Here is a 15,398-nt window from a genome sequence, read left to right as displayed (position 1 = left end):
CAGAGCTGGAGAGAAAGTTCCCCGCCTCCTCAGAGCCTATGAATGTGTTTGGGAAGTCCCTGAAACGGCTTAGGGGGAGAAACAAAGCTCATTGCCAGCTTGCTGGCTGCAGGCAGGATGGCCGTTCTTGCTTCTTCTCCCCTCCCCTTCCACCCCCGACCGAAGGAGCACTGCAAAATGGCGTACCGGCCTGCGGTATCGGCTGAGTGGAAGGGAGGGAAGGGAGCCTGCTAATCTTGTTGAAGCGGCGTGGTAGTTACGGTAGGGAGGAAGACAGAGGTGTGTGGTGCAAAGTTTGCTGCCCACGAAAGACTGCTGTTTTAACTAACTTGCAGTAGAAGGACTGAGAAACAACATCTTGTGTGATAGAGGACAGCACTCTGAAAATCCCAGAGATGCTTATTCTCAGTGAGAACAAAATGCATGAAAAAAACCAAATAATTCCCTAAGAAAATGTTGCCTTTTATTTCTGTGGAGAGCTCCTGTAACATAGGTGTGTCCTGGGGATAATTTCTCTTTGATAGAAGAGAGAAGCTGTAACAGCAGGTCTTTTCCTCCTGTGTAAGAACAGCAGTTCATGTGCACATAATAAAATTAGGCAGAAAATGACTTAACTTTTCCTTTCAGGAGTGACCTGAAGAGTTCTATGGTCATTCTTTTAAGGTAAAAGCAGTCTGAGTTGCTAACTGGAACCCTGTAGCCTTGAGGGATGTCAGAGAACAGTAAAGAGTGTCTAGTTTTTCCTTCTGTATGTTTTTGGTTTTGGAGAAGTCTAAACTTTACTGTTTCATGTAATAGATTTCGTCTAATATGTTTAGGAGAGTTTGAAACATTTACTGTTTCCAGCTTTAACATAAGCCAGCTAAAAGTTGAATAGCATCAGTAGACTAAAAATAAAATGCAATTAGCAACAGAAAATAATATTTCACTTAACCTAAAGCACTTTATATATACAGTAGATGTGTCACTCTGTAATACTTTAAGCTTACGTATAGTTAGAAGGGAGATTTATATATTTTTTAATTATACTTCTGTAGTCCAGACCTCTCGCAACACCATAGAAAAGAAGCTTTACTTTGTAGTCACAGGACCATTGACTGTCAGTCATTTATATAATGTAGTGACAAAGTTAATACCTTAAATAGAAAGTTGTTATCGTGAATGCTAGGGCTCTTTCTTGGTAGGTTTATCAGGTGCAAGAGCAAGATCTACTTCCCAGCCAGCTTTTCATAGTCCTAGGCATTTTTTCCTGTAGTACATACAACCTAAACATTATAAACCAATGGTTTCCTAAGGCAGTATATAATTCAGAAATTCTCTTTTACCATGTATTGCCTCACAGTATTCATTACTCTTTAGGGTGGTTGTGTTGCACTTAAAGGGATGTATGCTTTTCTGACCAACCCTAGCACCACCACCCCCTTTATTTAAACTGGCAGAGGTTAAAGTACTTCACCTTCAGGTTTGAAGCAAGACATCTACGTGCAGAAGTCTGTGGCTGGTTTTATGTAGTTCAGCTCTCGGGCTAATGCTGCATCTTGTCTAGGTTAAGCCACTGCAGCAGAAACAGTGAAGCCTGTTACACATTCATGCTGCAGAATTGAAGTCATATGCAGCATAGCTAGCCAGCAGCATAGCTGGCCGGCACCTTGTGGAGCGTTTTACATGCAGAAAAGTACCATCTTGCTAAATAAGATTTTAATCTGGTTGCTTTTTTTAAGACTTCTCTGTCTTGGGTGTGGGAGAAACTTGTAAAATAATTTTTCATAAACTGTCAAATGTACGGGGATATTCCCTGCCTAACTAAAAAAAACTGTGCAACACTGAAAGAGAGCAGAAACGGTAATGCACTTGTAAGCCCTCTTAATTCGTGCTATAGAAAAGTGAGCTCTGAAAATTATCAAATTACCGCATTTTAAAATGTGGCTGTTCATATATAGGTCATACTGTCAAGAGCTTCAGTTAAACTTAAGTTTGTTTTGTGATGCTTGTTAAGATACCAGTCTTATTCCAGTAGTTGTATCAACTGCTGGTCATTGATTCAAGACATTTTTATCTGTAAGACAAAAGTCCATGTTGATTCACATTTAAAAGGTATTTCTCCTAACACTGAAAACCACATACGTAATTCTAGTTTCTTGCTTGCATGTACTCCGTTTGCAGCATTATCTGAGTACAAAATGTAGAATTTGAATGAATTAACAATTGATAAATTTCTTCAAAATGCATATAAATAACCTTTCAAAGTGGATATCCGAAAAGACTAGACACTCAGTTTGGATGATAACCTTTTTTCTTGTACACTCTGTTCTTAAATTTTTTATAGTTCCTCATGATTATGCTTCATCAAGTGTTCGAACTTCCCTTTATCTAGCAGTGTTTCCTTGCTAATCCCTACAGAGCAATACACAACTCAAACACAAGATAGGCATAAAATGAATGCACTTCCGGGGGGCTGGGGGGAAGTAATGGTATTATTTAGTGTGTTGAAATCTCTTTACTGTTGTTTGCATTTGAGCGCTCATAAGTTGTTTAGTTAGTGTTTTAATTAAAATCACACCTCATTAAGTGTTCACTATGCTGCTGTCTAAACCCATTAGAAGTCATTGGTTTTATGTAAATGTATTCCACGTATTCGTAGCTTGAACGTGCACAGATAATTTTTAGTAATTCTGTGAAAATTTAACTCTGGTTTGTATTCAAAATGCGCTTTTGATTTTTGATTTTGTAGGGCCATGAGCCAAAGGAACCGGAGCAGTTGAGAAAGCTGTTCATTGGAGGTCTGAGCTTTGAAACAACAGATGATAGCTTGAGAGAGCACTTCGAAAAATGGGGCACACTCACAGACTGTGTGGTAAAGTGTCAAATATTTGTTTGTGCTTTCGAAAGGATATAAGTACTTAATATAGTACAGAAATGCAGAGTACCCCCTTTGTTTTTCCAGGTGATGAGAGACCCACAAACAAAACGTTCCAGAGGCTTTGGCTTTGTGACTTACTCTTGTGTGGAGGAGGTGGATGCTGCCATGAGTGCTCGACCGCATAAGGTTGATGGGCGCGTGGTTGAACCAAAGAGAGCAGTTTCAAGGGAGGTAAGTTAAGTGTTTCAGTTAACCTTGTTTCCTAATCTTTCCTTAATAATTGAAGACACTGAATGTCATTTTTGGTGTTGCAGGATTCTGTAAAGCCTGGGGCACATCTCACAGTAAAGAAAATATTTGTTGGTGGAATTAAAGAAGATACAGAAGAATATAATTTAAGGGAGTACTTTGAAAAATATGGCAAGATTGAAACCATAGAAGTCATGGAAGACAGGCAAAGTGGAAAGAAAAGAGGCTTCGCGTTTGTAACTTTCGATGATCATGATACAGTTGATAAAATTGTTGGTATGTAACTCTTTAGCGAGAAGTGACTTACAGGATAAAAGCGTAACATTTCAGAACAGCAGTTTGTGGAATGTAAGATGTTGACGTAATCAGCTCTTTGACTATTGTAAGAGTTGGGGTAGACTTAATATTCCTTTTAAGTGTGATCGTGCTTTACAGAAGCTTTCTGTGAGAGTTTTACAGCATATTGGTTTCAATGATTTGATTTTCTAACTTTTTCCCATTTCACAATTTTCTCTAGTTCAGAAATACCATACTATAAATGGACATAACTGTGAAGTGAAAAAAGCACTCTCAAAACAAGAGATGCAGACTGCTAGCTCTCAGAGAGGTGAGTTTGGAGTTGTGCGTGTTATTCTAAGTAACTGATTTTCAATAAATGTAATTAAAGCAAAATATTTTGTAGGTCGTGGGGGTGGTTCAGGCAACTTCATGGGTCGTGGAAATTTCGGAGGCGGTGGAGGGAACTTTGGCCGAGGAGGAAACTTTGGTGGAAGAGGTAAATGACTGGAACGTTTATATAGAATGTGATTTCTGGGGTTTTTATTTCCTGTGTCAGTTGGCTTAAACACTTAACACATGTGTTCAGGAAAACGTTCTCATCTGTTTTGTGTTCCAGGAGGCTATGGGGGTGGTGGTGGCGGTGGTGGGAGCAGAGGAAGCTTTGGGGGTGGTGACGGATACAATGGATTTGGTGATGGTAAGTGTATTGTTCACTTTTTTTTTTCCCGAAAAAGTTATAACCAGCTGTAAGTCTTGCCTTCACCTTGGAAATCTGGTCCACTTCGGTGGTGTTTTCTACATTGTAGAGCTGTGAAGAGTTAAAGGTTTTTTGGTTTTCTCACAAAATGATGAGTGGAAAAAAAAATACTCTTCTATATGTATGCTTTAAATAACCTCATGTCATGAGGTCATGCAGTAGCTATTTATGATGATCGAGAACTAAATGAAGATTCTGCTGTCAGTTGAGATGACTAAAACTGAATAAAGCAGTGACCAACTAACATACCAGAAATCTTTTCATTTAACTGGAAGACTTTTTATGGTTCAGTAGTATCTTTTTCATTATGAAGTTTGGATGAGTATCCAAAATGCATCTGAAGAGAACTGTGGAAACTACCAAATGGCTGTGGAATAGCATTTTTGTAGGGAGGTGAAATGAGGGAATTCGCATGTAGTTACTTGTGTCTTGATTCTTTAAGCAGATATATGTAGTGATGTTGAGTTCTTTGGGACTGTTCCCCAGTTTGGAACTACTCTGTCAAAATACCTGAGACCAGGTCAGCGTCTGGAATACTAGGTCTTTCGTATATGCTTTACAGGAACAGAAGAAAAGACGTCGAGTAGCTTTGATACACGTGTAAATAAAAGTGTATGTCTAGATAAAAATTGTAAACCAGAAATCAGGGTTTTGCCTAGTGAGTCAGGATGGTACATGGTCCTGACAAGGCAATTGTTTAAAGAGGTGGTTATTACGTGTAATGGGTGGTGGCAGTGGTAGCAGCATGTCTATATATTTTTTGTGAGCCAGAACGAACTTTAGTGTCATGCTTCAAGGGTATATGTGAACTAATGGGGGTTTTTTGTTGTTTGGATTAAACAGTTTAGATAGGTGATGCAACCACAATGAATATAGTACAGAAAAAACATTGTGGGAGATTTTTATTGTGTGTTTTTAAACGGACCTTTTCTTACCAATATTTAGCTTTGATGTGCTTAGTTTGATTCTTCTTTTATTCGAAGGTGGCAACTATGGAGGTGGTCCTGGCTATGGTAGCAGAGGAGGCTATGGTGGTGGTGGAGGACCAGGATACGGAAACCCAGGTGGTGGATATGGAGGTGGAGGAGGAGGATATGATGGCTACAACGAAGGAGGAAATTTTGGTGGTGGTAAGATGCCAGCTTTAAATAGACATCTGTTTTTTTTCAGTCACGTCTGAGTTGTACAGTCCCTGAAGTATGATACTGCATAAAATGAGTTGTACAATTAGGTCTTAATGCAGGATGCTGTGTTACATAAGGAAAGTTCTTTTCCCTCTGAATCGGCTTTGATACACTGCATACAACATTGTTTTGCCAGGAACTTATTTTTCAAAAAGCAGCAGCTGTAAATCTGTGTGTGGAGGTAGAGTAGGAGAATTTTTAAACTGACCATTTGAAGTACTTTTTAATTGTTTGCCTGTGTAATGAGCTACTCCAATTGTTTTTATAAAAGCAGCTTTTGTTGCCAACTACACATTCTAATTAGACTAACTGGAAATCACATTATTATAACACTGTTTTACAGCCTTAACTAGTGTAAACCCTAGACAAGTAGATTTAAAATCGAGGTTACTATCTAACCAAAATACATCTAGCTATGTCCTGTTGTATGATCAGTTTAGCCGTGTTCTGAACAATAAGGTTAATTGTTAAATCTGGGGTAACTTCTGTGGAGGCCCTTAATGATAGGGTATCTCTGGTAAGGGTATCTCACAAATACGAAACCAGCTTAAGGTGCGTTACTAGAATTTTTGGAGAAGGAGCAGTAAGAACTTGCCAATGACTAGCGGAATTTTGGGGAGTTAAGCCGCAAAATCTGCTGCATACTTTATTATACCCTCTGATGTGTGTATCCAGCATGTCTGTTACAGTTCTATCATTTTTTGGAGCAAATAGATTGACTGTAGTTTACATTATTGTCATATGTGCAAAGCATTGGGTGGTGGAAGACTGATGGTGACACTCGTGCTTTTCCAAGTTTGGAGGCCTTAAATTTGGCCTGTTGTGTTAACTTCAAAATTGCGTACTCAAATACATAAAGGTTTTCTAAGTCATGTGATGTTTTTCATCTTCAATGAAATACCAGTTTCTAATCTTCAAAATGCTGAGGGTCTTCTGTCATTTGTGCATTGTGGGTAGAGAGGGAGCGTGCAAACTGCTTGCAATTCTATTTTACATTTTTTTAAACAATTACAATTTACATTTACATTGGATGCCTTAATTTGGCAACCTTCAGGTCCTAAGTGTTGAATGAGAATGGCTTTATAAATCTGCATTTGTTTCAGGTAATTATGGTGGAAGTGGAAACTACAATGATTTTGGCAATTACAGTGGACAACAACAATCCAACTATGGTCCCATGAAAGGTGGTGGCAGCTTTGGTGGCAGAAGTTCAGGCAGTCCCTATGGTGGTAAATATGATTTTGTACAGAAGATTGGGGGGGGGTGTAAAATTTCTTGTTATTCGTGTATTTCAATATACACCCCATTTTTTGTAGGTGGTTATGGATCTGGAAGTGGAAGTGGGGGCTATGGTGGTAGAAGATTCTAAAAATGCTACCAGAAAAAGGGTAGGTGTAATTCATATTTATAATGATGATTAATAATGTACAACTGTTCACTGAGAGTAATAATTTTCTTATCCTGTATTCAACAGGCTACAGTTCTTAGCAGGAGAGAGAGCGAGGAGTTGTCAGGAAAGCTGCAGGTTACTTTGAGACAGTCGTCCCAAATGCATTAGAGGAACTGTAAAATCTGCCACAGAAGGAACGATGATCCATAGTCAGAAAAGTTACTGCAGCTTAAACAGGAAACCCTTCTTGTTCAGGACTGTCATAGCCACAGTTTGCAAAAAGTGCAGCTATTGATTAATGCAATGTAGTGTCGATTAGATGTACATTCCTGAGGTCTTTATCTGTTGTAGCTTTGTCTTTCTTTTTTCTTTTTATTTTCCCATTACATCAGGTATATTGCCCTGTAAATTGTGGTAGTGGTACCAGGAATAAACAAATTAAGGAATTTTTAACTTTTCAATATTTGTGTAGTTCAGTTTTTCCACATTTAGTACAGAGAACTCTATAACAGAAATAAAATGTAGTTTAGGGTGTTTCCTTGTTAGTTAATAGAGAGGATTAATGCATTTCTCAATTACTATTTTGTATTAATTTAAAGTTAACAATAGAAACACCTATTGATTTGCAGTCTTAAGGGGTCTAGTCTCAGTGTATATATGTAACTGTCATTGACATGAGTTACATAGGCATACAGAGGGAAAACATCTGTATGTTGCATTATAGTTTGTTTAGATGTATAACTAGGATTGAGTTACTCAAATTAGTGTTTGTGAATTATAGAACTAAGCTTTACCTTAATGAAAATTTCAAATTACTTTTTGGTTTGTGCATATTTTTTTAATTTGTAGTTCTGTATTAGTACTAGCGCTTCAAGAAAATAAGGCATGATAAATATTTTAACAAGACCAACTTTAGACACATTAAAGCTGTCTCCCGTCTCATTTGAGATGTATAAGGGATAACTGCAGTTGCTTAAGTCTTGGGTTGAAGAGAAAAAGAAACTTGCTTTTTACCTTTATATTTATTGTAATTCCCGAGAAGTTAAGGTGGGGGGAATCAAGTGCCTGTTTCCTTGGGATATACAATGATTCTGTTTCAATAAAACTATACTTTGGGGAGGGCGGCTTGGAATTTTCATCCCCTTCCTTTGTCCCCGTTTACCCTCTCCCTCGCACCAGACTGCGCTGTTTTCAATTAAATGAGGCGTCATAGTGAGAGTAATAGGTATGTTCCTCAATAACTTAATGGCTATATACTTTCTTGCATGCACCCTAGGCAATTTTCTGGACACACTCTTCTGACTGGGAGCCAAGGGTAGCACAGGTGTAATCACTGACAGCCCCAGGTAACGCGTTCCCAAAGCCCCTTCACCACGGGCTCGAAGTAGTCTAGTTCTCAAGCTTTTTCCCTTGCGAATGTCTGCGCTCAGCTCAGAGCTCGAAGATAAAAGAAAACACGACCTAGCTGTGGTGTACCCGCTAGGAACACTTCCCACAATGTAGCACGGTACAGTCGTGAGTTCCCACAGGCAGACGGATAGCGTGTTACCACTTGATTTGATGCGCTGGAGTAGCGAATCTTACCAGCACGTGCGGCTAGAAATCGTACTTCATTCTCACTTCTGACCTCCAAATTAAGGCGCTGCAGTCTGTCCTTCTCTCAGCTGATGCGAATTCTCTCTCGACTGTTGCCAGGACAGTGCTTTCTGTCAATTCAGACTCAGAGGAGTAGGGACCCAGTCGATAGAAGAAATACTCAGACACTTGACACTATGGTATTGGAATTACTCACACCTGTTTCACTCCTGGGTCAATGTGCAGTATAAGGTAAATGCCATTCCAGTGTAGGAATGAATCTGCAAAGATGTATGAAATGGCTCGAGGCATAATCAGTCATATTAATAATGAATTATAATTTTAAGAAGTAGCAGAAAAATGAGTGTGTTGTTTGAAAAAAAAATTAAACCATGTTATTTAAACGCTGTTATTGGAGTGTATTTAGACTGCAGTACACTAAAACGAGGAACCGGTGTCAAGATGGTAGCCTCCAAACTGGATTTCAAAGTCTGCTTATTCTTTTCTGTGGAGTTTTGAAATATCTCTAAAGTTTTAAAGCAAGATCGGTGATTTAGTGAACGCTTCTGTTGTTGTACATATTAATTTGGGCTCGGGGTGGCGGGGGGAGGCTGTATTTCAATAAAGGCGTTTTTTAAACAACCCATTTGGAGTTTGACAACCTTGGAAACTAAAGCACATCTCACTAGGGAGTGAGCCACCTAACTACCGACTCGCTTTGTACCTTGCTACGCTTAGAAGATGTGTAGACTTGTACCTGGGGCCTGCATCTGATTGCAGGGACAACTGGAGGATGGGGTCGATGTCCCTTCTGACGATTGATCTGGTGTTTCTAAATTTTTTTAGAATGTATTGACAGTGTTCTTTTTAACAGGGCCTCTTGTAGCTGTACTGTGACAACAATGTTAACTTTGAAAAATAGTGTCGTAATAAACTTTATGAACAAGATCTGTATGCAACCTTTTAAGAGATGGATGTAAGTGACCGCTTTGTAGGTGGGTGGGGTAGCGTAGCTGTTGTTTGTGACGTGGAAAAGTGTAAGGACAGTGATTAACCAGCTTTAAAGAACCTAGGATGTCCTTCTCTGATCCATACTTTGCTAAGGAGACTCATAAGACAGGACTTCAGCAGCCTATTGAGTATGGAGAAGTCAGCATAATTAAAGAATGACAAGGCAGCAGGAGCAACAGCTTCAACTTCCAGAAAAGTGAAGGCATAAGATACTGTGCTGATAGTGAGCAGCTTTCCCAAGGCTAGTTAAATCCGCTTATCACAGCTGAAATATCGAAGAAAGTCTAGCAAGAGTTCTTCACCTTTTGGAACCTCCTTGAGTGATAGCTACTTGAGTTGACTCAAAATCAATAGGTCTAGCGTTTAGACCTGAAAGGAAGGGCAATGAGCATAGGTAAGGTTTGCCTTTAAAATTTTTCATGAATTATAAAAAGAGTAGTGGGAGGTTTTTAAACAAGGTAAGAGTAATTTCTTTGATTTTCAGGTTGAATGAGAAGCTGCTGCTTGACAAAATGGGGAATGTCTTGCACATCCTCTTCAATTGAAGGTTTCTGACTGGGTAAGATCTGTAGCGTATAGTACAACACTTGTTTAACCCTTATTTCCTTCTAGGCTTTCCTCTGCCGGCCGCCTAATGCCGAGGAAAGCCTTAAGCACTAAGGAGCAAGTATTCCAGCACTTGTCATCCAGCCTCTCCTGCTCGGGGCGAGGGCTGCTTGCTGGCATAGTTGCTATTCGAGAGTCTTCTCTTCCTGCCAGGTACAAAATCACTGTGTGTCCGAGATCAACAAGCCGGAAACGAGAAAAATGTTTTGAAAACGTGTACTCTCATTATGGCGGGGGGGCTGCACTCTGTGTGCGCGCGTGTGAGAAATTGTTCGTTACCTTGTCGTAGAAGGAGGAGCCTTACAGGAAGGTGAACCGCTTCAGCGTCTTCATCACACTTCTCAGTAGCGCGTGATTTGCTGCTGCTGCTGCTGCAGAAATGTTCTGCAGAGGCGCTTTGCATTGGGTAGAGCAGCGACTTGCCCTCCTAATAAATGAGTCTTGGCTTTCCCGGCTGGGGGGGGTTATCCGGACAAGTCAAAGAGCTCATTTGTCCACCTGTCAGGAGTTTGGTGTTCCAGGCAGGGCTGGTTTAGCGGGGGCTGGTGCTGTCATGTGGCGCCCAGCTGAAAGCACAGCTGCGTGCATACAGGCGAATGCCAACAAAAGAAGTTTTCACCAAATTTGCTTTTATGCACATTGGTTCTTAACTCTTGGAACACGAATTTCCTTCATCTTCCGATTGTTACAGGTCTGGGATATTTTTAACTCCCTCTGTATAGTAGTCTAGTACCTATTTAAACTTAACGCACACTCAAAAAAGTATTGGTATTTTTGCAAAGTCAGTTTCTATTTTAGTGTTGGTTATGCTTCAGTTACTCCAAAAATAAAGTCAAATGGAATTCCTGCATTTCAGTTTCATTTGGGGCTTAGGCATGTTCACAGACTGATTCAAGTAGTTCAGACTTGTTACCTGCTGTCTGTAAACATCCAGAAAGCAAACTCTTGACACTGTAACATACAAGTAAATTGTTCCCAGGTTTACTTTTAAAATGGTAATGTTGAGATTTTCACAGAAATAATGGAAATCTCACCATGACTGCCATGTATTTTTTATTTTTTTAAAAAAAAACATTGACAAACATTTTTGGTTAGCCAAGCTTGAGCCAAAATTTAAGACTGCTGCAGGAAGGTCACAGCCTCTCCTTAGTGTAGCACGCTCGACTGCTCGGTGCTGCGGTGACAACTTGCTTTCTTACACCCGAGAGGTGGGGAAGGGTTGTGTCTCCTCTGCTGGGCAGAGTGGCTCTTGGGGAGCTGACGCGGGGAGCAGCCGGCGAGGGGGGAAAGCGTTAGTGGGGCTTGTGCTTCCTCCCCTGAGGGCAAGCGCTTCTGTACTTGGCGGGAGGGGGAACGTTACAAACTTTTTAACGGTAAAATCTTGAAAATGTCTTAACAAAAGGAAATTTTAACAAAAAACTCTTTCTAGTTTGCATGGCTGCGTAGAACCTTGCTCTGCCGTAACGTGAGAGGGTTCTACATTGCTGCAGACTTGTTCTGTGCTCGGCAGGGGGCTTTTTGCACCTCGTGTAGAACTACATATTCACTGTTGGAATTATTTTCACGCTTGGTTTTACACCACTCTTGCCAGACTAGTTTGCTTAAGTTCAATTATTCGTACCCCAGTTTGTTCAGAAATAAACCTTGTCACAGATGAACACATCTTTAAGGAGTTACTTGGTCAGGTGTGTCTTTGTCCAAGAAGCCCTTCCAAGAGTTAAGACTGTTGTTTCAGGGATAGGTTTTTCTATAGTGGCTGCTGTTGAAAATAGCAGCTGTAAACATACGTGGAGATGCGAAAATGTAAAGTTAACCAAGTTAACTGCTCCCTAAGCTGCAGTTCTACAGAAGGTTGTTTGATACCTAAACCCGTGTGTTGACCTAAAAGCAAATGGTACATCCAGGTAGGAAAAAGGTATTTCCCCAAAAGGGGCCCAGGTTGATGCAGGTGTGGTAAGTGTTTTCTTCACAGAACACTGAAATTCAACACAGCGTCTTTGATATCCTTTAAATATTTAAGGCGGGAAGGGGAATGCTCGTAGTCTTTCCAGCATTGACTGTGTGATGTACTGACTTGCTGTCTTTGGTTCCTGTGTTTAAGACATTAACGTGTTTTCATATACTGTCTACGCTGCGGTGGAATATTCACGTCCATATCAGTCTGTGGTCTCTGACAAGTGTTTGTATCTTAAATTGTGTGGAGCATGAAAGATCTTGAGTACCACTAAAATTCAGATATCTGATGGATGGTTCTTTTTCTGCTGTGGGTGCTACAGGTTGACATCTCTGTCTAAGATTAGCTTTTTCCTGAACTAAAGTAATCCAAGTATCTCCGTAGAAGAAAAATGGCCTTCATGTAGAAGATAATATCGCAAGATTGGAAACAGAATAATATGTTAAAATAACTGGCAAAGACTTCAAGAGCAATGGTGCTAGTGTGCTGCAATCTTAGAACTTGTGGTTAAACAAGTTTAAAAAATAGCATGGAAATGAAAAATTTCAGTATAGTCCATAATGGATTGAAATTTGTTACAATATTTCAATTTTGTATCAGAATAAAGTGTATATTGTCAAATGACTTACAATCTAAAATGCGTTGCCATCACCTTTTTTTTTTGGTGCTGGGAGGAACACAAAGCGGTCTTCAATTATTGCACCACATTATGAGTTACAGGATCATCTTTGCAACTCGGGACGGCGAGTCAGAGAACCTTGGTTCAGCCCAGCTCCTCGGCTGTACTTTATTTTAATAGTTTTAAAACTGAACGTTTGGATCAAGAAATAAATGGTCTCCAGGTGGAGACTCGTCAGCGTATGAGGTCGGCAGTGCGAGGCATGAGACTTGGCAATGTCACTAGTCACTCTCAGGTTGGGGAACATACTCTGTACCTTGGTAATAATAATAAAAAGGAGGCTATCGTTTGCAACCTGATGTTTTCACACGTACCAAAATAATCTGATGTGGAATGTTGGTTTTATTCCTTAATGATGTTGGGTGTTTCGATGCGGGTACAACCGTCGCTGTGCTCATGGTATGAAAAATACTGATTTAAACTGAATGCAAGTTGTCGTGGTCCAAGTTACTTCAGACTGATTCTTTGCCTGGTGGAATTCAAACAAGGCTTCTGCAGTAACTGCAGGGGGGGGGGTTGTTGTTGCTCTTTTCATCTTGCTAATGGAACAAGTATCGCTGTATTAGGTTTTATACGTGTGGGCGGTACAAATACAACAGCCCCTGCGAAGGCTGTAAGGATGCTGTTCGCCTCGGGCTTTTGCGTTAGTGCTAAGAGAAGGATGAAATTGAAGTGGAGGGCAGGGGTTTACTGTGGTCTCTGTTTTATAGCCAATTTGTGATTAAAGTATTTATATTCCAGCTAGAGAGAACGTTTTCTCTGTAAGTAAGTTGGAAACATTTGATAATTAGTGGTGGGGGGGAGGGGGAGCCCAGGAACTCTTCTGCTTTGGGTTCTCTGTGCTTTGCCATCAGCCATGCCTGCATGTTGGAGCTCCTCTGTACCAGTGGAGAAAGACCGTCCAGGGCCATGGCTGGGTGTGCTTCCTCCTGAATGCTTATGCTCCAAAACTGCCATCCTTAAATACAGATGAGATCCTCTTGGTTTTACATGGCAACAGTGTCTCATGTTTCACCCAGGCTTGGCCATTGCTAGGGCTGTTTTCTGTCCGGGGCAGTGCTGGTGGCAAAGTCGATACAGGCCTATTTGAACAACAGCAGCCAAAAAAAAAAAAAAAAATCCTGCACTGCTGCAATATCTTAAACTTAATTTAGCTGGTGCTTGGCTGCCCTCTCTAGAGCAAATAAATCTGCTTCATCCATCAAATCCAGCCTCTAGGTTTCCAACCATTGGTATTGACAATTTGCTCCAAAAAGAGGAACGTCCCTGCATTCGGACCCTGTCAAGGATGGTGCAGTGGAACAGACCGACACGCTGTTGAGGAGGAGGAAGGTCGGTATAAACACGGTAAGCAGCCTTGAAGTGCAGGGTGGGTCACCTGGATTTACCTTTCCCAACGTCTTCTGCAAAAACACAAATGCTGCTCTTTGCTGTAGGAGGCGGTGTTCCGAGCACTTCAGGCATGCTGGAAAACTGAGGGTACAGGTTTTTTCATGACTTCGCTGTATCTGCTGCCTCAGATACAAACATTTTGTGTGGCAGGACCTCACTTGAAAGTTTGCAGCAAGTAATACAGTAGGAGAAGTTGTGCAAAACTTACTTACTTTTCTCTTAAGGTAGGCAGGGCTGGAGCACCGGGTAGTCCCAGGTTTAGGTACCGAAGACTTTTTTCAGTACTGGTGCTTGGCCATTACATGTGTCTTTTAAAGAGGATGTGGGCAACAGGATCACGGTTCCTGGCATTACGCTGCCTTGGAGCAAAACTGCCTCCCTGGTGAAGCTGCTGTTACTGCTCTGCTTTCCTACCCGGGCTCTTCTCTGGGATGCTGAGGTTGCACTGCAGATGGAGTGTGTGTGAGAGAGAGAGAGAGTGTGCACCAGGTACGGGAGCAGCCTCTGCTATTCAGAATCAGCAAATGAGTTAAGAGGAAGATGAATGACAAGGTGACAATGATTGGAAATGCAAAATTATTTGGGGTAATAAAAACAAGCTGATTGTGAAGAGTTACATCGCTACTGCTGTGGCCAACTGGGCAATAAAATAACATCTGAAACTCTGCATACAGGGAAAAACAACACTGGTACCCACAAAAGAGTAGGCTCCAATGAAAAGCTGTATGAAAGCAGCAAAAGGGCACGGAACAGTTGAAAACAGGGGACCTTCTGTAGCATCGTGGGACAGAATAATATTAAAGTGATGGCTTTCCATATTAGTCCCCTACCTTTCCTCTTTGTGTCTTTTTTTTTTTTTTTTAAAGTACAGTCAGAAGGTCCATAAGAAGGGATACAGTATGGAATTGGGATTATGATAATCTAAAATTGTTCTTTTTGGCTTTCAGAGCCACCCATGAGATGAGCTGCTTTCTGCTGGATATGCAACTCCAGCATGGTTAAACAGTCCAAGAAATAAAAATCTCAAGCCAGAATTCACCAACGTTATACAATATAACGTATAACGTTATTTAGCATGACTCTAACTTTGTGAATACTGCGCTAATGGAGGGCTGCTTTCCTAATCTGCTGTCCCTCTTTAAACTCTTTCCTGAAACATTATTAAATGTTATTACTTAGGTTCTACTTCTAGCCTTTTTCAGTATCTTCAGTTCCTTCTTAAAGAAAAAAAAAAGAGTACAATAAGGTCTTGCAAAACAATTGGTGTTTATTATACTAAATGAAGTTATGCATAATGTTGTAATAGACAAAATATTCCTAAAATGATATACAGCACCAGTGGCAGAAAAAAAACATTTCAGTTTAAATGTGCCTTTTAGAAGTTTTGTAGGGAAGATGAAGCAGTTTTTCATGTTCAGATCAATGTGTATTTCAATTTAAAAATTACATATGTTCTGTTTTC

At 40.4% G+C, this 15,398-nt stretch overlaps 1 protein-coding gene across 1 annotated transcript in view; it reads left to right on the top strand.

Annotated features, from left to right (window-relative positions):
* HNRNPA3 (heterogeneous nuclear ribonucleoprotein A3) overlaps window positions 1–7,641 on the top strand; it is a 9,394-nt gene extending 1,753 nt beyond the window's left edge. The window contains exons 3-12 of the mRNA XM_009894524.1: window positions 2,732–2,854; window positions 2,945–3,091; window positions 3,175–3,385; window positions 3,627–3,716; window positions 3,792–3,884; window positions 4,005–4,085; window positions 5,129–5,275; window positions 6,433–6,558; window positions 6,646–6,717; window positions 6,804–7,641. Coding sequence (XP_009892826.1) covers window positions 2,732–2,854; window positions 2,945–3,091; window positions 3,175–3,385; window positions 3,627–3,716; window positions 3,792–3,884; window positions 4,005–4,085; window positions 5,129–5,275; window positions 6,433–6,558; window positions 6,646–6,698 — 1,071 coding nt within the window. The 3' untranslated portion in view covers window positions 6,699–6,717; window positions 6,804–7,641. The remainder of the gene's footprint in view (window positions 1–2,731; window positions 2,855–2,944; window positions 3,092–3,174; window positions 3,386–3,626; window positions 3,717–3,791; window positions 3,885–4,004; window positions 4,086–5,128; window positions 5,276–6,432; window positions 6,559–6,645; window positions 6,718–6,803) is intronic.
* The last annotated feature ends 7,757 nt before the right edge of the window (window positions 7,642–15,398 follow it).

This window comes from Charadrius vociferus, unplaced genomic scaffold (genome assembly GCF_000708025.1).
Source record: "Charadrius vociferus isolate BGI_N301 unplaced genomic scaffold, ASM70802v2 scaffold161, whole genome shotgun sequence".
Classification (NCBI taxonomy): domain Eukaryota; kingdom Metazoa; phylum Chordata; class Aves; order Charadriiformes; family Charadriidae; genus Charadrius; species Charadrius vociferus.
This window is presented reverse-complemented; position numbering and strand designations above follow the sequence as displayed.